This window comes from Pseudochaenichthys georgianus, chromosome 4 (assembly GCF_902827115.2).
Source record: "Pseudochaenichthys georgianus chromosome 4, fPseGeo1.2, whole genome shotgun sequence".
Taxonomy (NCBI): Eukaryota; Metazoa; Chordata; class Actinopteri; order Perciformes; family Channichthyidae; genus Pseudochaenichthys; species Pseudochaenichthys georgianus.
In genome coordinates, this window is record NC_047506.1 from 30816466 (window position 1) to 30837767 (window position 21302).

The following is a 21302-nucleotide window of genomic DNA, read 5'->3' on the forward strand; positions in this document are numbered from 1 at the left end:
TAAGTCTTCCTTGCTCCTTCCCATGTCATGGAAAATGGACATGTTCCAAGAGCACAAATACGATCCTTGACGACTGTACCCAATGGCGTCATCTTATACCAACACATGTAACAACACACATGCAGCAACACACAACCATGGCCTCTGCAATAAAAACCAATACAACTGTTATTAACCGCTTAGGTTATGTGTGGAAGCACGTTACCTTCTCCTTTGCCACCTTATGGGAGAATGGGCAGGAGCCGTCTGCCAGTTTGCACGTCCCCCGGAGAAACCTGTCCATAAACCACAGAAACAGGTGGGAAAACGCACAGGCTAAAGAGATGCAAAGGAAGAAGAGCTGCTGTTTCTGGACGTTTTTGGAAGTCGTTACAAGCTTCTTTTTAAGATATCCTTAATTGAACTCAACGTGGAAACACAGCATATCAGGGAAAATGTAACAGTATATGTATGTTATCGCCATCAAATGTAACTATTCAGATTATTTTTACAAAAAATACAACTTCTGCCTCAGTTTGCTATTATGAATGAGTCTAAAAGCAGCAAGCCCACCATAGTTAAGTTGAAGATGTTATTTGTTATGCTTTCATTAGAAAGTGACAGTTGAGGATGTGACGGGACGTTAATAGGTAGATATATGGGGAATGATTGACAACAAATATTCCCAGCCAACCATGGGACATTGCAGTTGGATGAGAGTGTGGTACATTCATAATGGGCAAACATTACACTTCCCAACCCTCACTTAACAAATGCCCCTATGCGTCTCGCAAATAAAATGTGTTTTTCTTTCACTTTTTCATTGAAGTTCAACTAGTCTGGTGATTAAAAAAAGCACACATTTTATTGGGTTAATTCAGCTGTGTATAATGATTTGCTGCCGCGAAACATAATGTTGCTTGATAGCTAGAAAGGAATGTTAATTAGCTAGTTAGTTGCTAGCCAACAGTGGCAATTGTCACTTCATGTGAGGGTACAGCAGTTTGCCATTTGAGACAACATCACCTGGTTGAAATTCACACACTGCGCTAGTGTTCACAGTGTACAACGTGAAGTGTCCGAATCCAGACACAGCATAACACTGAGCAATGAAACCACTTTTACTTCCTTAAACCTTGAAGCCGAAAAATAACAACTCTTACTTTGCAACTCTATTGGGTTGACAGATGACCAAAAATCCCAAGACTCATCTCTTCCCCCTGAGCCTTATGTATTAAAAAAGGTCATGATCTTGTGTGTCAACTGTTCTTTACCTGGTGCAGACGGCAACCTTGTCCGGGTCGTGGATGTAGGGACAGCTGTTGCCACGGTTACACTTGCCGAAGCGGTTGTAGTACATGCAGTACTGCTTCGGCTGCTTCTTCTGACGAGCATTTCTGATTATGGCAATGCTGCGCTGGACAGCACGGCTCATTTCAGAAAACACAGACAGACCATTAGGATCCACAAATCAATAACAAACCGCTTGTGGTAACTAAAGAAGACAATAGTGTGCCAGGAATAAAGTTTCAACTCATAACCATGTGAGGAGCTTCGGGTTAAGGTTTCCACCGTATGCTAATTTTAATTTTATGAGATTACTTCTGGCTTTACAGCACTCAGTGACACTGATGAAAGGCAGTTAATGTTAGAGGAGGATCAAATATAAAAGTCTTGGCTGGAATTGATTTCAAAATAGTGCTGTTTAATGAAGAGAGCCAGAAGGATAGCCCACATACAACTGTTAAAGAAAAAAATGGGTATGTATGCAAAAATGCTTCTCATGAGAACAGATGAAACACATTGGCAGTGTTGTAACCTTACCTGGCTAAATTACGAGAACTGTAGGGTCTGTTGAAAGCTGGACTCGTTAATGGGACCTGGGCAGGGCTGAAGGACCTTCCTACATGTGGACAGAGGGAGATATTTCAAAAGGTGTTATGTTTGCACAGGAAGTCAACAGCAGTAGCGGAGAGATGAAGTCCATGCCATTTCATGTTATTGTCCAGATTCAAATCATGTAAAAACACCCCAAACAATGAGGGCGACATTTTGGTACAATCCAACGTAAACTTAAACCCATGATATTGATATTCTGTACAAACTGTAAAGTCCACTGAGACAAATGTAACATTTGTGATATTGGGCTATATGAATTGGTTAAGTTGGTTGATTGATTGAAACTCCTACAAAATGTGGTTTGTTCTGTAAAATATATCAATATTATGTTTTTCTTTTTTTATATGACTGTTCCCGTCTTTGTTGAACAATTTGACCATTCGAAATTATTAGATATTATATTTGTTTTTGAAGAAATTATTTCTGTCCTATATACACATATATTTTTCTGGTTACATTTATATTTAAGTTTTGAAATTACAGATGGATTGAAAAACTCTTTACTATATTTTTTAAATGTTCCTCCCTCCTTATGTTGAATAAGTTATTGTCACTTGTTGTTGGGCAACGTTACTAAAGTGTTGACAGTGTGTGTAGCCTATTTTAATAATTACATTTTTATATAAACACTACCATATCAAAATCTTTCAAATACTTGAAAGCTCCTTGAGCTGATGAGCGTGGAAGAAAAAAAAACATTTAACAATTTGAGTATTTTTGCCATTGCCCAATTTGCGCAAGTACTTACAATGCATTAACCCTTCCTACCTGACATGCTGTGAAATGTTACAACAATATTAAAAGGAATTCATTTGTGACAAAGAGATAGGTAGATCTTTTTTTATCTTGCATGCCATTGCTTTATCCTAATTGAAATGTTTTAAAAACACTATTAGAATTATTAAGGTATGACCAAAGTGTAGCTGTCCCAGTGTGTTTTTTAGCCAGATGCAATAGCAGTCTGATATGTGCCTGGTTCTTTATATTGTGGTGGTTTGATACATTGGGGCCAAAGCCAAACGTGACATCCAGCTCGGTCTGAGAACATCATAAACTCTATGTACCCAATGCACTCAACAACACCGGTGGGAAAGGTGTTTGTGTACGGAGGGGTGACGACGAAGTGCAGGACCTTAAACCGAACACTCATTCTGGATATTTTCTCTTGGCTGTTAATACTCTCAAGAGTATTAAGAGTGCACCCTGTTGGGATTCAAGAAGAGCAGAATTACAGGCTGGTGGATCCAGACCAAAAAGCTCCCCTGGGGAAGGATGTGAAACAAAAAGTTCTGCTGGGAAGGCTCCTGAGGTGTGTTTCTGGAGGAGGCAGGATCAGTGTGTTGGGATGCCGGTCACGAGTTGAACAGAATGGAGCTCTTCAATTTGGCCTGCAGGTGTAGTTGCTACAGAATGTGTACTGTATAGGAGAGAAGTGCGTAGGAGGTGGAGGCAGATCCGGGCTTTAATCTGCACCGTCCAGTTCTCCAGACCCTCCCCCTCTCTGCTCTGACAGATGACAACTTTATTATTTCAGAAGGCAAATCCAGCCAGCTCCCGTAAGTCTATTAGAGAGCATGTGGGCAGAGCTGACACACACACACACGCACGCGCACGCACACGCACACGCACACGCACACACGTGTCCAGAATAGGGCTGGGTATCAAACCTCGGGACATTTTTGGTGTCTGTAGCACTCTTTAACGCTGGTATTAATTACAGGACCAGTTCATACTTGTGTTGGCTTGATTTAGATTTTTGTCAAAGTGATGTTGCGTTTTGTCCAGACAATGTTCTTGTCTAGCTGCTCGTGTGTAGAGGATATTCAAGATGTTTTGTTAAATTAAAGAAGGAATTAATGTAGGGGGTTAAGGTAAGGGTTAGGAGTTAAGGAATTTGTAAAAGAAAGAAAGGACAAGAGTTGGTAACGTACCGGGTAGTATAAAGTATTGGCAAAATAGAAAAGCAAACAAACTTCAAATTGATGTGTTTGAAACACCTAATATTAATAAGCTCAGAACCCCTTGATAAGGTGTGCTTTTTAAGACACATTTTACATACTGTATATTACCAGATTAAAATGTTCCTAGACTTCAGTACAATGAGAGAATAAATAATACATTGAGAATCCCTTTTCACACATTGTGTTAGTTATATTAAACTGAAATTAAATGGTGTAGTCAATAAATGACAACACAGTTTTTAAATGAAAAAAAAACAAACATTCAGAAAACATCATACTTAAGCCAAGCACAGCTGATGGTACCCTCACACACACTGTGGTTATAACCAGTTGATGTATACTACATAATATATAAATAAATATAATATATGCATCCCATCCCAATATATACATGTATGTATCAAAGAGGATACAATGGGTTTTGCAGGACACAAAAGGATTTCAGAGAAAATCCACCCGGTATGTTTGGGGCTCTATACAAACCTGATTTGCAGATTAAATATGTTTCTTTCAAGGAGTATCTAAATGTATATGTGAGCTATAAATGATCAGAGTTGTGTAATTATCACCGTGGAATGAGGAGAGATGTCAGTGGTAAATTGTGGGACTACATGAAATCTGTCATCACTTTTGTCAATGACCATTATAGTGACAGTGATAGTACCTGTTCGGTTGATGGACATGTTGGATCCCACGGTGCGGGACAGCTTATTGGCTGACACCCGGTACAGGGAACCACGAATCCAGCACATGCTGCTTCCTCTCCAGTGCTGGTTGGGTGACGGTTGTCTGTCGTGGGGGGCTCGCATTCTATTCTGTAGGAAACTCCTGAAAGGACAAGGGACAGAGGAAGAAAAACAGAAAGAAAGATGAAATTAGAGATAAGAAAAACATTTGGAAAATACCCTGAAAGTTATGTATTCATTTAAAGGATTATTCTGTTTTATTACAATGGTTAATATAATTATCCGTTACGATCAGTTTCAAAACAGTCATTCTCTGAGGTGGGAGGATTCCATCCACTCCCTCAGTTCCAGCCCTCTTTTGCCTGTCTTCTCTTAGCTCTTCCCCTATATCTCCCCTCCTCACTTTATGTTTCCCATCCTCCAGTCTCCCCTCCCTCCCTCCCTTTCTCTCTCTCTCCCATGTCACAGCACTCTGTTAAATTGCTCCTCTAATGGAAAGGACGGCAGTGTGGAAATGGAGAGAATTGAAAAGAGGAGAGGAGGAAATCAATGAGATAATAGGAAGGGCAGGGGGCCAGAGCAGCGAGGTTGGCCCCTACACTGGAGCGAAGAGACCACACACGCACACACATGGTATCACAACACACTCCTGCTACAGTATGTACAGTACACACAATCACAGGCCTCCACACTCGCATGCTCCCGCATTCAGAAGTCACTCAGTAGACTTGCGTACGTGCGAGCCGGCAGTGTGTGCGGGGCTTCTGGGTGGTGTGGTGGTGGGGCGGTGCAGGGGTTATGGCGATAAATTGCGCTGTCCTGTCACTTCTATTTGGGGCGGATTGGGGCTGGTGTGCAGGGTGCCGCTGGAGGTAATTTGCTGCCGTATTTCAGATGGGCTGGAAATGGGTTTTAGAGCGAGAGTTCATGCCTCCCATTACAGAGAAAAGAGAGGGTTACCCCGAATGCACGCCGCGCACAAAACAACTGACACGGAAGCTTAACGCGCTGCAGCCGGCGGAGAGCTGCTGCACTGCTGCAAAGAAGAAAAAAACTGAGCCAATATCAACTATAAGATGCGTTCACGTACAACGCTCTACCTGACCGCGCGTCATAACTCAGCGGCACAGACACTCAGTTTCACTGATACAAGATCAGTGGCTGCCCTACACAGGGCAACTGCAGCCAGGGGAGCTGTAATGGAGGCTAATGTTGGAGCGCTGACTGCCACCAAGGGAGGCTTAAACAAGGACCGGGTGGCCTCGAGAGCCACAATGGAGGTTAATGGGGATATGACATGAACGGTTAACACAGACGTCGCTTAACCCTGACACAGGTCTAAAGTGATGTTGGGGGGGGGTGTAACAACCAGTCTGTTAGGGTGCTTTCTCACTGAGAGTCCAAACATCAGAGATTTTTTGATGAAAGGCTCACACATTAAATGTTACCTGATTTACCAGACAAAATACCGCTCAAAGTGCTGTTCTCGGACAAAGTGCAGTTTATTTTATTTTTTTGTGAGGAAAAACACGACATAGCTCTTACAATTTTCCAAGCAGCATCAGATAGGCGTAGGGTTCTGGGCCAAAAAACAAACAAACGATGGTTCTCAATGTGTGCATGTGCATAGTGCAATAATTAAAAATGTTTTTTCTCTATATGGAGCATCAGTTAAAAAGGGAGATATATTTCATATAGAGAATATTTGCAGAGAGCAGACCTTTGCTAAGAACAAAGGTGCATTTATATGCTCCATGAATGGTTTCATTTAATTTGTGAAGTCGATCTTCCGACTTATGTCAACAACAATGAGGCCAGTAGTTCTTCCAAATGCTGCTGACAGAAACAAGAGGACAGACTGACAAGAGAACATAACTTCATTGCAGAAGGCAGTAAGCACAGTTGAACCAACCACGAACATAGCAGTGTTTTTCTTTATTTGTCTGAAACTCATTTCTTCACAAATTAAGTTCTCAGACTTTTGCGAAACTGTACATACAGCCATGTGAATGAGTTACCCCCGCAGGCCGAGCAATATTAGTGCAAACAGCCTCTGTGGGAGCACATTACCTTTACAATAGGGTAATATATCTCTAATTAAAAAGCGAGAGAATGTAGAAGAAAATAAACGGACAGCAGAATACCCTTTAAAATAGAGCAGGTGTTTTTAGCTGTCTCCTGACTCTCCTTGGCCTGTTCCCAGTGATGCCCTTGACCCCTGGAGTAATATCTGTTATCAGATACCCACCAGGCCCGTCTGATGCACAAATCCTCCTCAGCTGACAACCAAGGACCACTTCAATGGTGATGTCTATTTTTCTGCTACAAGGCCTGAGTATCAAATCTATACAGTCATCCTACAACTTGCTTGACTATTTAAAGCTGCACTCATCAGTATTTATAAAGATACAATCACAAAATGTAGGCGTAAGTAAAATGTTTCACTTACTGTGATGAGCTCATGTGAAACTAGCAACCGTTTTTAACCCCTTATAACTCTTGGTTTTATTTTTAAGGTCAATTTACTGTAAGGTTCAGTCTGCCGCCAAAACAAGGTGTTTGGATTTTTCCCTTATAAACTATTCGCCCGATTTTCATCAAATTTGGTAAATAGGTGTTGCCTTAGCCAAGGAAGAATCGATTCAATGTTGGAGTGGATCAATCAATCAATGTTTATTTATATAGCCCAATATCACAAATGTTACATTTGTCTCAGTGGACTTCACAGTTTGTACAGAATATTAGTAAGACAATACGACACCCTCTGTCCTTAGACCCCTCATATCGTACACCATTCAAAGGTCAGATACTCAATGTATTTTGATACTTTCGATAACATTGCAAAATTGGACATCTGGCCTTGGCGAAATCAAGTTAATTATCAATTGATCTAAAAGACTATTGCTTCCTTTGTAGCCCCAAGCTGCATCTTTAAATGCCTTATGCTCTAACCACAAGTAATTGACCCGCAAATTACGATGAAACAAAACGGAATAGTTAGTTGAAGGTGAAACTACAGTATGAAAAGTTCCAAAGAAAGATATTTTTACTTGGCGATTGATGATAAATCAAATGTCTTGCCATTCAAATAGCTTTCAACCACATCTGTATTTCACATTCACTTAGTTGTGTTGTGAGACAAAGACAAAGACAATGACTTGAGCTAAATTATGGCGCATTTCCACTACAGGGCCTCGCTCGGTATGGCTAGGCCTTGTTAGGACTGGCTCACTTTATGCTGCGTTTCCATTACAGTTTAGTAGCTGGGGCAGTAACTATAGTAACGCAGTGTAGACAGAGCAGTGACGTCATCTTCAATGAGCACCCGAGAAAAACAACATCAGCCGTTAGCTGTTAGCACTCAAGCTCACTGCTCCTCATATCTGTTCAGAAACTAGACAAAAGTTAAACAAGTACAAACCACAGACTGCCTGTGTCATGGCGAATACAGTCGCTGGTTTATTTATGTCTGTATAGGCCGTTGTTGTGAGTGTGGACGATCGGAGCATATATAACGTTAGCTTAGCCGATCTCTATTTAGAGAACACGCATTTTAAAAAAGGGTTTTCCGCCTGCCGTCTGTCTGCAGACAAAAACGGTCCGGGCACGGCACGTTTAAAGCGAGCTCCGCGCTGTAGTGGAAATGCGGCATTAGACCCTTCTTAACTGTCAATGCTGCAAAGTCATACCGCCACTGTATGATTCTATCCCACATTGAAAACTGTTTTACAAACTGGTCGTTTGCTTGTGCCACAAACCTGAAACCAATAGAACAGCTGTACAAGAGAGCTATCAAGGTGCTTGACAGAAAGCCAAATTCATACCACCACTGTACCATCCTTGAAAAACACAATTGATTGAGCTTTGACAATTTTAAGTCTTTTAAAAGTATGTGTTTTATTTCTAAATGTTTACATGGACTGGCCCCCCCTCCCCCCCTTACGGTACGTCCACACAGCAGCTTCAGAAGAATCTTCCACCGCTTCTCTGCCCATTGACTTTGAATGGGGATGACGTCACTTTGCCTCGCTTTTCGCCGAACTGCATTGTGGGGGAGCGAAGCGAAGATTTCCAGGATATCCAGGATTTCCAGGATTCCAAAGTTGAGCAATGTTCAACTTTTGAAGCTGAGCTGGAAGCGCCAGCCAATCAAACACGTTTATGCAAATCTGACAGTAGAAGCGCTAGCCAATCAAACCGCGTGTAAGCAGGGAGAACCAGACCGCAGTTCATTTCCCCATATTCCAAACGAGAAATTACGGTAGCAAATCACCCGGTTCTTTACGACCAGAACTATTAACGGGATACAAACCGGAGGAACCAGGCATGGAGGGAGGTGGCAGAGACAGTGGGTGAAACTGGTAGGTTTTCGCCTGTTTGGGGAGTTTATATATATATATATATTGCTCGCATAAAATCCCCGGGGTTTTTTGCTTTGTATGTCGGGGGCGGGAGATTCATGTGATTGGTTGTTGGTCGCATTGCTCGCAAAAAATCCCCAAGCTGTCAGACACGCCCAGCTCCAAGATTTTCAAGATTTTTGAAAAGCTGCTGTGTGGACGTACCGTTGGGGGAATTCATCCACAAAAAACACACTGGACGCTGCACTAGGTCAGAAACCAGAAGAGACTGTGAAGTCCACTGTAGACGGACCACTTTTGGACAAAATGTACTCTCAATTAAAGGCAGCTCATTCTGGAATAGCCTCCCAACTGAGATACGGGATTGTCCCACTCTCAATAGCTTCAAAGGTCAACTCAAAGAATGGATGAGAAACAAACAGACGTGCGATCACCGCTAAATGCACTTTAACACAGGGGTATCTCCTCTTGCACTTTAGTCAGCTCTTGTATCTTCTCTTGCACTTTATATGTCGTAGCTGCTAGATTGTATTATATATTGTATTATCATGTCATAAATACTTGTGTATGCTGCTCTTGCTCTTTTGCACTTTTTGCACATCATGTATTTTGTTTTTGGTATGTTTGTAAACTGTACATTTCTTAAATGTTTTATGTGAGGGATGGAAATTAGCTCAAAGCTAAATCTGGCACTGTTACGCTTGATACATTTGAATGTTTTAAGTGTTCATTACTGTGCATTGTCCCTGCCAAATAAACGATTAAATAAATAAATAAAAGGTCGCGGTACAAAAGAACATTGACTCTCCAAAAAGAAAAGAAAAGTAAAAATGTTGAGAAAGGGAAGAAATGAAGGAGGGTGCAAGGGCATGCAGAAACTCCCCTGTGACTAGTCTGCATGCGTATACTAAAGGTGGTTGTGTGCGTGTTTGCGCACTGCTCTGACCATGCGATGTACGGATAAAGGAGAGCGCAATTCAGCACTACCGCCGCTGTTGATGAATGATCCGACTTTTGTTTTAGTGACAGGGAAGAATTTGGAGGGTCGCGCTACTGCTCCGAATAATGCTGCCCTTGTCTATTTGTCTGCAACCCAAGCATTAGTAAGCTCATATTGGGAAACAGTTACCCTTGAAACAGAGCACAGCAAAAACAGTCATCTGGCTAATTCCAACAGTAAGGACTGCTGCTATTCTTCGGGCACTTAAAGGAAACCAAAGCGATGTCGTTACGCAATCACGATCCTATCAAATCCAACTTAAAGAGGGCCGATGTAATGAGCAGAATCCTCTCTTATGGTGGGTAACACATTAAAAAGCAGCCTAAAGAGTGTTGGTGTGGATTACAGTGTGAACAGCAGCCGAGGAAGAACACAACATTCGGTTGTAGGTGACGGATAGATGACTAATGTGATAAGTAATGAGTAAATGAATGAATTGGGTTATAAAAGGGGATGAATGAGGGAGTGGATGCGGGGAAAAGGAGGAGAGAAGTGAAGAAGAGTGAGCGCTGCTTCACTTTATTGCCCAGTCTCTTACATCCTGTACTGATCGATACTGAAGCACTAAAGGAGATGAGCGCCTGGACCGTGTGTGTATGTGTGTGAAGATATATACAGTCAAAAGTTGTCTACTTATTTGGGGGTCCTGCCATGTTAGGGGCAAGTTAGAAAAAGACGCAAGTAGAAGCCAAGACATTTGGATTAAAAATAAGTATGAATTGATTTGTATTTGACAATAAAATAAGGAATAAAAAGACAGAAAAGAAAAAGAAAGCAACAGAGCAAACGCACGGGTATAGAAAACAAGAGAATAGACTACAAGGGAGAAAAATATGGAGGGTTCGAGAGGGATAAGGGGGAGGGTTGGGCTGTAATTTATCCGTCAGTGTGCATGCTTTACAGCTTTCTTAATTCAACTCCTGTTACTATTAATGGAGTTAATGTTGAGATTATATCTATTTTCTGGTGGCTTGGGTTGAAATACTGCAGACGATTCCCTCGCCCCTTTAAACGACCGTCCGGCACTAAATCACCGGCTACGCTTGTTATGGATGGAAACAGGTAAGAGCATTCCATGCTGGGTAGGGAAACATCTCTTCATTTGGAATGGTAAATGATTAATTGTGGTGTTAGTGAAGGTATTTTTTAATCTCAATGTTTGATTGAATTTATCAATATTCAGTACGTCTTTAAATGTGTGCTTTTAAATGTTGTTTAAGGACATTTTATTTATTTTTTTGCAGTTTGTATAGCTTCTGTAATTGGAAAGTGTTGTACAAATAAACTTGCCCAATCAGACAGTTAGAGCACTAGCCAATAGAAGCGTGAGTGTTATGTACCGATGTCATTATGTCGCAGAAGTAGACAAAGAAGTCCAATGGAGGCGTTTCAGGCTGGTAGTGTAGGGGAGAGAAAAAAAGAAGCATAATCGGGCCCACTAAATGAAGAAACTCAAGCACAAAAAGCCCCCCAGTGCTTTCTCAGTTGGCGTTAGTAATCCTAAAATATCTGCTTATTACCTGCCAGAATTTGGGAACCCTTGGACCACCATGCAAGGCTGTTTTTTGTATTTATTTCCCTAAAGCGTGGCCCCGGGTGTGGATTTCAGCTATGAACAGGCACAGAGATAAGAGCAGAGAACGTATGAGGACAGGGATCAGTGGGTCTGATAGGCCAAAGATGAAGAGCAGCACTCAGTAGTTAAGAGCAGAGAATATGAGCTCATGCTCCACTCAATAGCTTCAAACTGATAAAAGTGGAGGGTCTTTGGAGTTAAACAGAAAGATAAGCATGAGAAAGGAGCGCATGGGTGGGGGTGAGGGGGGGTAATCCACCATCCCTGGGGACCCGACCTGTTCCCCTCCTCTCCCTATCTCTTTCCTCACTTCTACACACTTGGTGATATTTCACAAGATGTCACGGGGCTCAAATTGAAAATCCCTTGATGAATCAATATTTACTGCAGCAGCTAAATGAATAGTAATAAGTCACCAGAGGCTGAGTCCGGCCACAGTCCGGGCCCCTCTGTCTAACCAAATCTGGATATCACAAATGAAGCAATACACACACAAAACAAGCCCAAAACTCTTTCACTCAAACAGACACAACCAAAAGACTAATGTAACTTCAGCCCAACTAAAAAGAAAACACAGCACATACATATGCTGGGGTTTTGTAGTTTTAGGAGCCGTCTCCTGACGGCCAGGAGGACAAAACCAAAATGAGGTGTTTCTAGTCTCTAAAAATGGAGTATCAAAACACACTCAGTACTGTGAATGTACCTTTGATTGCTCTCCCTCAACGACCACAATCATGTCTCCGTGAACTGAACTTAAATAGCAAGAACTCAATTTGTTTTGTGTTAATTCCTAGACCGGACACAATAAAGTTTTAGAGCAGCTCCAATTCCTTTATACTACAATCAGTTTCATGTTTATCAGAACTCAGTTCTTGTGTGTGTGTGTGTGTGTGTGTGTGTGTGTGTGTGTGTGTGTGTGTGTGTGTGTGTGTGTGTTTCAGAGTGTCAGTTAGTGTAGTCATACCACATACAGTTTACAGGAAGAGCATCGTGTTATTTTTATAACAGGATGCTTATTATTACTCTACAGATTAACAGATCATCTAATACCAACCAGGACAACCTGTTCGCAAACTTCAAACAGCATGCAACTGAAGGAGAAAACATGCTCAACACCACGTCTTTTCTTAATGACAAAGCTATTACTAAGGCCTTTACTTAAAGGTACTTTTATGTCTTTAATACATAGATATGTGTCCCCGGTGTACAACCCTCTCTTTTTTCCTCAGTACCCAAATCTCTAAAAACGGGGGAACAACAGAGCTGATCCAGATTTGCTGCCGATATGACCTAATATCTGAAACGTGGGCTGGCTTTACACCAACGGCCCTATCAGAAACGTTGCTATCAGAAACAATGCCCGACTGTTTTGAAAGTAATATGGTCTTTGTTTACATTATCAAGCATCGCTAACACTCAGAGCTAACCTGTACTGGAGAGAGCATGTGTAAGAAGCAGGAAATAAAAAGGAACTCACCTTGTGGTAAACCCACAAGAGAAAAAGCATTTGAGCTCCATACTGTTTCAGAAATAATCCTTGATGTGGTTTGGAACATGATATGGCGTTTAATCACGGCAGCATTTAGCTGACAATCTGCCGGTAGAATCTCCCGCATGAGCAGGCATAAGCTCCACCACCTCTTTTTTTTTTTTAAAGCTTTATACCCAGAATCAGCACTTTAGTAACAGGGCTGAAACAGTGAGGTATGAGGCATGGCTAGAATGGGTGATCCGTTTGGTATTTTGAGCAAAACACTTCATTGACATTGACATATTTTTTTATATATCTGAGACCTATGCTATTGCCTAAAAGCATGATAGGTGACCTTTGACGTTTTCCACCCAATAATAACCCCCTCATAAAGATGAATTAAAGGGGCCCTATTATGCTTTTTGGGGGGTTTCCTTCCCTGTAGTGTGCTATAGGTTTCTGTGCATGTAAATGGTCTGCAGGCTAAAATCCCAAAGTTCCCTCCAGAGGGAGTCACATCACTACGTAACACTTACAATCCGACCTCTGCAGCGCATCCAGAATGCAGCGGCTCGTCTAGTCTTCAACCTTCCTAAATTCTCCCACACCACGCCGCTCCTCCCTCCACTGGCTTCCAGTAACTGCTAGAATCCACTTCAAGACAATGGTACTTGCGTACCATGCTGCGAATGGATCTGGCTCTTCCTACATCCAGGACATGGTTAAACCGTACACCCCAGCACGTGCACTCCGCTCTGCATCAGCCAAACGACTCGCTGCACCCTCGCTGCGAGGGGGACCCAGGTTCCCATCAGCAAAAACACGTGGGTTTGCTATCCTGGCTCCAAAATGGTGGAATGAGCTCCCCATTGACATCAGGACAGCAGGAAGCTTACACACCTTCCGGCGCAGACTGAAAACTCATCTCTTTCGACTCCACTTCGAGCGATAGAATGAAAAAAACAAATGAAAAAAACAAAACCAAAACAAAATAAAAAGCACTTATATACTAACTAAGCACTTACATACTAACTAAGCACTTACATACTAACTAAGCACTTATATACTAAGGACTGGCTTATCTAAAGCCAGTTGAGTAGCACTTGAAATGTTTTGGCTCTATGAAACCTAATGTACTTATATGATTCCGTTTTCTTCAAATTTGTATCTTGTTCGTCAAATGCACTTATTGTAAGTCGCTTTGGATAAAAGCGCCAGCTAAATGCAATGTAATGTAACTTACGCTTCTGTCGAGCACTCCAACACATTTAACGTGAAAGGTTACTCGGAAAGGACATCATCACCACAACCTGGCATATAACACAGCAAGGGAGTTTAAGCACAACTAAATATGCAAGTAAATATGAGATTTCAGATTCCTTTACAGGCTAGTGTTGTAATAATTTATTGTGCACAATTTTCTTTTACACATTTTCTTCCAGTGTCTCAAATTTGTGATTTTTGGATTTTGTTTTATTTAATCTTAAAATTCTTGCATTTGTATTTTTGATTTAGAAACTACAAGCAATTTCAAAACTCAAAGTTGAGCTTTAGATGACAAATTATTATCTTATGTATGGACTACATTTGTGAAAAAAAATAATAATAAAGACTAACCTTAAATTAAGTTAGTCATTACTTGCATGCCCATTTGACACGTTTTATTCACTGTGTATTTGAGACTCATTGGTGGATTAAACCTTGTGTGAGAATGCTAGAATAATAGAGGGGCTGTGGGAGATGGAAGTTAGATGAATGAAGGGGGGTTGGGAGAAAGAGGAGATAGGAGTTGTAATGACATAAGAAACAGATCCACCCACCCGCCCTCCCTCTATATCCTTCTGGTGTAAGGCGCTTCTGCTGTAAATTAATGTGAGGAGCACGCTGTTGTAAATGGTTTATTCTCTGGGTTATCTACTGTGTAAAAATGAGCGCCATAAATTCCCGACCTGTTCCACTCATGCCGCACGTGACACTGACATTAAAGACAGGGCGCTGCTCTGCACTGAGGGATATTAGCCACTGAGACACATTAAACCCGTACCTGCGGGAGGTGTGTGTGTATTTGTGAATGTGGATTACCTGGCAGACTGGATCCTCTTAGCTCTCCAAGACAGGGCGGGGTTGTAGTGGAGGGTGTGTGCCGTGCTGGCGGAGCCCGGGCGGGTCACCATCTTGTAGCGTGTCCTGAACACCCGAGTAGAGGCGGGGCTACGGTGAGAGGAGGAGGCGGGACCTGGGAATAGCAAAATTGGCAGAACAGTATGAAAGTCTGCAAATTAAAATCTGATAGCACACAGAAACGAAAGAAATTGTTTAACATCCAGTCAGTGCGGGAACAAATATACATCTTATGAATGCGTTAAGCTCGCACAAGTTTTTCTGAGGACTCTGGCAGGTGTGCTCTTTAATAAGCTTCACAGATAAAAATGAGAGGGAATAACAAAGGCAGAATTTTTATGAGCCTAATAAATCATATGCTCTGTCTCTTCCCTCGCTGCCTTCATCCCTCCTGCCTGGCCTCCCTCCCTCCTTCTCACTTTAAGTCTCATTTGTTATATCATTTTACAGATCCATCAGGGAAGAGGCGAAAGTGTAGAGAGATCGGAATTTTAAAAAAAAGAGGACAAAGTGTTTTTATTTATTTATTTCAATGGCTGTGTATCCATCATGTTGTTTTATGATGTCCTATGCCGGCTGACTTACTCGCACAAAGAACAGCATTTGCATTGTGAGCCGTCTAAGTCCCTGTTCACATCGGTTCGTAAGCCCATTGTGGGTAATTGTAGAGGTTTGTATCTATTACAAATTAAGTTGAGAACAAGATCAAAATAACTCAATTGAGGTGAGCTCGTTTTTCTTCAACCAATCAGAATTTGCCACAGCGCCTGTAAGCAATATTCCTATGACTTATTGCATAATAACAACCTTTGTAAAATTGAAATCCTGATTTGGTTAAAGACAATGAAAAATTCCACAAATCAACTTTTCCTATACCTATGACCTGTCTGAAGCATCTGACTTTGTTGAAGGGATGTCACAACGGGCCCACTTCTTAAAACTGATCTTTGTGTGAACTATAGGCGCATTCACACCGCAGTACTTTTCCCACAAAGGTTCATGAGAACTTAGTTCATGAGAACTCTTTTGTCGCGTTCACACCAAAAAGAGCCGGTACTAAAATAAGTTCATGAGAACCTTTTCACCCTCTTTTCCATCCCTGCTAGAGAGCAGGGACTTTCGTGGGAGAAAAAGGTTCCTATGTCTGATTGGCTGGGCGGAATTCAAAGCACGCCCCGTAAAACTCCCAAAAAGTTTTGTGAATCCGCCATTTTATTATCCTCGCATTAGCATTATCCCAGCGCAGAAACGCAGAGAGACTAACTTATGGCAACACAAAATAAAACATGGGAACGGTGGAGATGAGGAGGTGTCGGCGTTCTGGCGATTTACTTGGAAGGCTTCAGTAGAAGCTGCTGGGAGTCCCAGCAGCTTCTACTGAAGCCAGTGCCCAACTAAAGAGTTCTCATGAACTAAGTTCTGATTTGTGGGAAAAGTACTGCGGTGTGAAAGCGCCTAATACAGGCATGGGCAAACTAAGGCCCGCGGGCCATATACGGCTTATGCCACAATATGATAGCAACAAGTAGTCAAGATAGTCTGATTAGCTTCGGTTGCCATGCTAACATCACCTGTAGAATGCCAGAGAAACCTTCATAACAGCGTTGTGATGCCAAACAGCGTCAATTCAGACTGAAACACATTCACTGATGGGGAATTGGGGATATTTATCAGCTGCTTGTGTGACAGTCGGACAGTGAAGACTTTACAGCGGCCGCTGCCTTGAGTTAACAGTAGACTAAACTCTGGTGGACGAGCAATGATCCAGCGGTCGGTAATGCCGCTGAACCACATTAATAAACAATGCACAACGGCACTCTGGAGAAAGGTATTAGGTTGGAGAAGTAGTTATTTAATTTAATCTTGCTTCGTATGATTAAAAACTACCCGACGCAGTCCTCTATTGATGTTGTGAGCGGTGTTGTGGAGAAAATCAGCGACGTAAAATGCTGTGTGGGTAATAAGAAGGCACGTAAACGGTTACGTCATGACGCAATAATTCACCTTTGAACCTAATCCACCTTTGAACCTACATCTGTAACAATGAGTGGAAGAAAAGAAAAGTCGACATTGAGTGCAGAGTGTTTAATGAGTGGACAGCTACATATTTTTTTACCGATCTGCTACTGGTCCGGCCCGTCTTTCAAATTTTAAAACTCATAGTGGCCCCCGAGCCAAAAAATGTGCCCACCCCTGGCCTAATAGTATTACCAACTGACATAGTGGCCAAACTGACACAAATCAGAGTCCGATTATATAGAACTGTTAGCTATCCAGTTGTGCCAAGAGAAACCCAAAGGAGAAGTTTGCTTTCCCGCTTATCAATATTAGCATTAAAAAACATATTACCATTGGATGCACCTTGCTTACCAAGTAAGCTATCTATCATTAACTAAAATGTGCATTGCAACCTGGCCTTGTCATTTGTGGCTCCGAAACACAAAGATCAAGATGGCCAAAAAAATTCATGAATTTAAAACAGTTGCCCATAAACCAATGTGTGACATCAACATGGCTACGCCCACTTCTTATATAAAGACTATAGGCACTTTCACACCGCAGTACTTTTCCTACAAAGGTTCATGAGAACTTAGTTCATGAGAACTAAAGAGACACCTCCTCATCACTCCACCGCTCCCATGTTTTCTTTTGTGTTGCCATAAGTTAGTCTCTCTCCATTTTAGGGCTGTGCATCTTCACTGGTCTCACGATTCGATTACGATTATCCTGTCAACGATTTGATTCAATTCGATATCCCGATGCATCACGATTCATACCAATGCGTTGCATCCTCAATTTTCTATATTACTGCACATGGCTTATTTTTTATCAATGCGTATGCAGTAAATACATATGAACTCTCTTTTTATTATTTAGAAAGTGCTTCAGAAATCAATAACATAAATGTCTTGACAATTAATTTATAAACCAAAATAAATGAATTGTATAGGTCTAGCCTCCCTATATCTGTGTGTGAAATTGTTCCATCCTCAAAAACAAAAAAATAATGCTTCTGCAGTCTAGCTGCAGCTTCTAGCAACGGTCTTCTGTTAAAGAAAGGACACTGAATGTCCTGAATGTGGCATCACTAACATGACTTGAGTCTGAACACAGCAGACAACAGGAGTATTTACAACAGCATTTACAAACTAAAATACTGCATGTGGGTGCACACTTACATTCTCTGTTTTACTGTTACATAAATCCCATGAATGTATGAGATTAAATTAGCTTCATTATATCTCAGTGATTAAGTGAATAATAAAGTTTCTATCGGGTCACTATCAGCCTGTCACTCATTATTTTCAGGGAGGGGGCGGGGCTTGGAGGAACGGAGGGGAGACGGTGATCGCGGAAGCTTTTTTCCTCCTGCCTTCACAAACTCTACACACGTATATATCGTCTGAAAATGGCTAGAGGGCATTCATACTCTGCAATCCAAGACTTAATTAAATCCACCAAAAACCTGACATGATTGTAACGCAATTATTTACATAAATCCCTGTGTCGCAGTGACACGGAGTGATTCAGAGCGGATCCTTCTGCTGTTGGTTCTGGACTGGTGTTCTTGTGTTGGTGGATAAAGCAGACTGCTCCGTGTTTGGTGTTGCTGTGCCGCTGTCACGTCTGTTCCCTGATCTCTGCGTCACCGACCGATTTGATATTAAAGTGACAGAAAAAAAAACGTTATAGCAAAGCCGCGGCCGGAAAATCAGGAAGCAACGTTACTACGCTATAATCGATTATCTTCCGTCACTGCATCGATACCGAATCGTCCACGTCCGCATCGCAATGCATCGTAGTAACGATTATTTTCAACACCCCTACTCCATTTGTGCGCTGGGCTAATGCTAATGCGAGGATAATAAAATGGCGGCTTCACAAAACTTTTTGGGAGTTTTACGGGGCGTGGTTTGCATTCCGGCCAGCCAATCAGACATAGGAACCTTTTTCTAACCACGAAAGTACCTGCTCTCTAGCAGGGACGGAAAAGGGGGTAAAAAGGTTCTCATGAACTAATTTTAGTTCCGGCTCTTTTTGGTGTGAACGCGACATTTCGGAACTATATCGGAACTAAAGTGGGAAAAGTACTGCGGTGTGAACGCACCTTATGGTACCACGATGTAGTAAACTAGAAATATATTCCTCACCAAGCTTTACAAACCTGGGTAAAAAGCTTCGTGAAAAAGCCTTTAGAAATTATATTTGCCACAAGCCTCATGTCGCTGCATGAAAATGTAAAAAGCCTTCCACTACCACAGCCTGAAAAACGTAATGCAACATGAATCAGTTGCTCCCCGCATTCATTTAAATTATTCCACCCCCCCGAAAAAAAACCACTTTCATGTAATTATCTGTACTACCTCTTCCCTTTCTCCCAATCATTCACTATGGTGGTCAGTGACAGCACTCTGTCTTCCTAATGAGTAGAGAAAAGACAGAGGGAAGAGAGGTGTGAAAGAGGGATAAAGAATGAGTTTATGCACCCGATGAGGAGCTCATTTCCTATCACCTCTTTCACAAGTCTTTAATTGCCAATCGTCAGGATTGTTGCCGTTTTAATTAGCGTCCAATAACAGACCGTGACCACGAGGGTCGCGGTGACAAACAATAAAATGATTCGATTTCCACTTCTACACATTCCAGCTTCTCTCCCCACTCCTGCCCCCTCACTCTTCCTCCTCCCCCCCTCACTCGTTTAATTTGTCAGCCAGGATGCAGCCCTGGATCAGATGGTGAATTCATCTCAGACAAACATTTACTGTTGAACAAATCACTGTTTAGAACACACACACAGATTTAAACACACACACTGGGCTTTGCTCCTGCATACAAATGTGTATGTATGAAGGGTTTACATCGAGTTATAATTATAGGTTATACCATGGCTATACCATTCTGATAGAAGGGTAGAAGGGTCATTCAACAAAACACACCTAATTTTATTTTGAAAATAAAATCCTGTGTTATAATCTTGTATTATCCCATTCTTTATTTGTGTATTACTTTGTTATTTATTGTATTGCGCTTTCCAAATGAATGTATTATTACATTTTTATTTACTTTGGCTCTGCAGGATTGATCATTATTTCATTGGGTACAATAATATATTACCCGCAAATCAACAATCTGGGACCTGAGAACACAATATCATTCTTAAAAGAAAAACAGAGCAAGGAAGAAGAGCTATCAGACGATCAGTTGTGTTTTAAACAAACCGCGGGATTACTAAACTTATAAGACACAGAACACAAAGGCAATCTCTAAAATAACTTCAAAAAAGTGTTTCAACGATGCCTTTCTTAGGGCATCATCCTTGATCAATCTGCTTTATTGTGCACTGAACAGTTTTCTATGCAAAAGGTGGCTAGGGGCAATTATTACCAATGTGTTATGCATATTCACTTTGCATTTGAAGTCAACGGCTTAACTTGTTGTTTTGCTTTGTTCTGATTGTTCCTTTTAGCAATGTTACCGCACTCCAATAATGTTTTCAAAGCTTTATGGCCAAAAATAAAAGACAGGCTATGATTAACTGGGATAATCATAAAGCCCAAGGTCAATGGTTATATAAAACGGTATTTTTGTTTTCCGTTACTGATATCATCCATATTACTAGTTATGTGGGTGAAAAGGAGTGTATGTTGTGTTATGAAAGAAAGAGAGACAGCACAAGAACAACAGAGAATATATGGGTAAAGGTGGTGGGGAGGGGGGTTTGTACAGGATTAGTTGCCTGGCTTGTAGTCACTTTTTCTCCCACAATCCATCCGTATTGTAGTCAGAGTTATTTGGGCATCATGGCATTTGACAAATAGGGCTTGTCAAAGGAGTTGCCTCGATTCCCACCCTGCAAGCTCAAACACCCCCCTCACAAACCTGCCCCCACCCCAACATCCACCTAACCTGCACCTCAATCTGCCTCTAAAAACCCCTTGGTCCAACATCATGACACCCGCAATGTCCATGACGATGTCACACAGCTGTTCCACCTCGTGTTTAATGACATCTATAGTGAGCTGTACTGTTGGTGTGTTTCCCTCAGTGTGTGTGTGCGTGCGTGTGTGTGTCAGCAGGGATGGATGGACGGTGTTGGTCTGATTGTAAACCACTGCAGGTTGTGTTGCTTGAGTGGCTCTGGGAGCAATGGGGTCTCAATCTTCCACTACAGGACCATGACCAATGAGCATGTACACACACACACACACACACACACACACACACACACACACACACACACACAC

General features: G+C 41.7%; 1 protein-coding gene across 1 annotated transcript in view; it reads right to left on the reverse strand.

Moving 5' to 3' along the window:
- The window catches only part of zc3h3 (zinc finger CCCH-type containing 3), a 90211-nt gene that overhangs the window by 15775 nt on the left and 53134 nt on the right, over positions 1-21302 (reverse strand). The window contains exons 4-8 of the mRNA XM_034081691.1: positions 15019-15172; positions 4504-4667; positions 1804-1882; positions 1254-1409; positions 206-275 (exon numbers count right to left, since the gene is read on the reverse strand). Coding sequence (XP_033937582.1) covers positions 206-275; positions 1254-1409; positions 1804-1882; positions 4504-4667; positions 15019-15172 — 623 coding nt within the window. The remainder of the gene's footprint in view (positions 1-205; positions 276-1253; positions 1410-1803; positions 1883-4503; positions 4668-15018; positions 15173-21302) is intronic.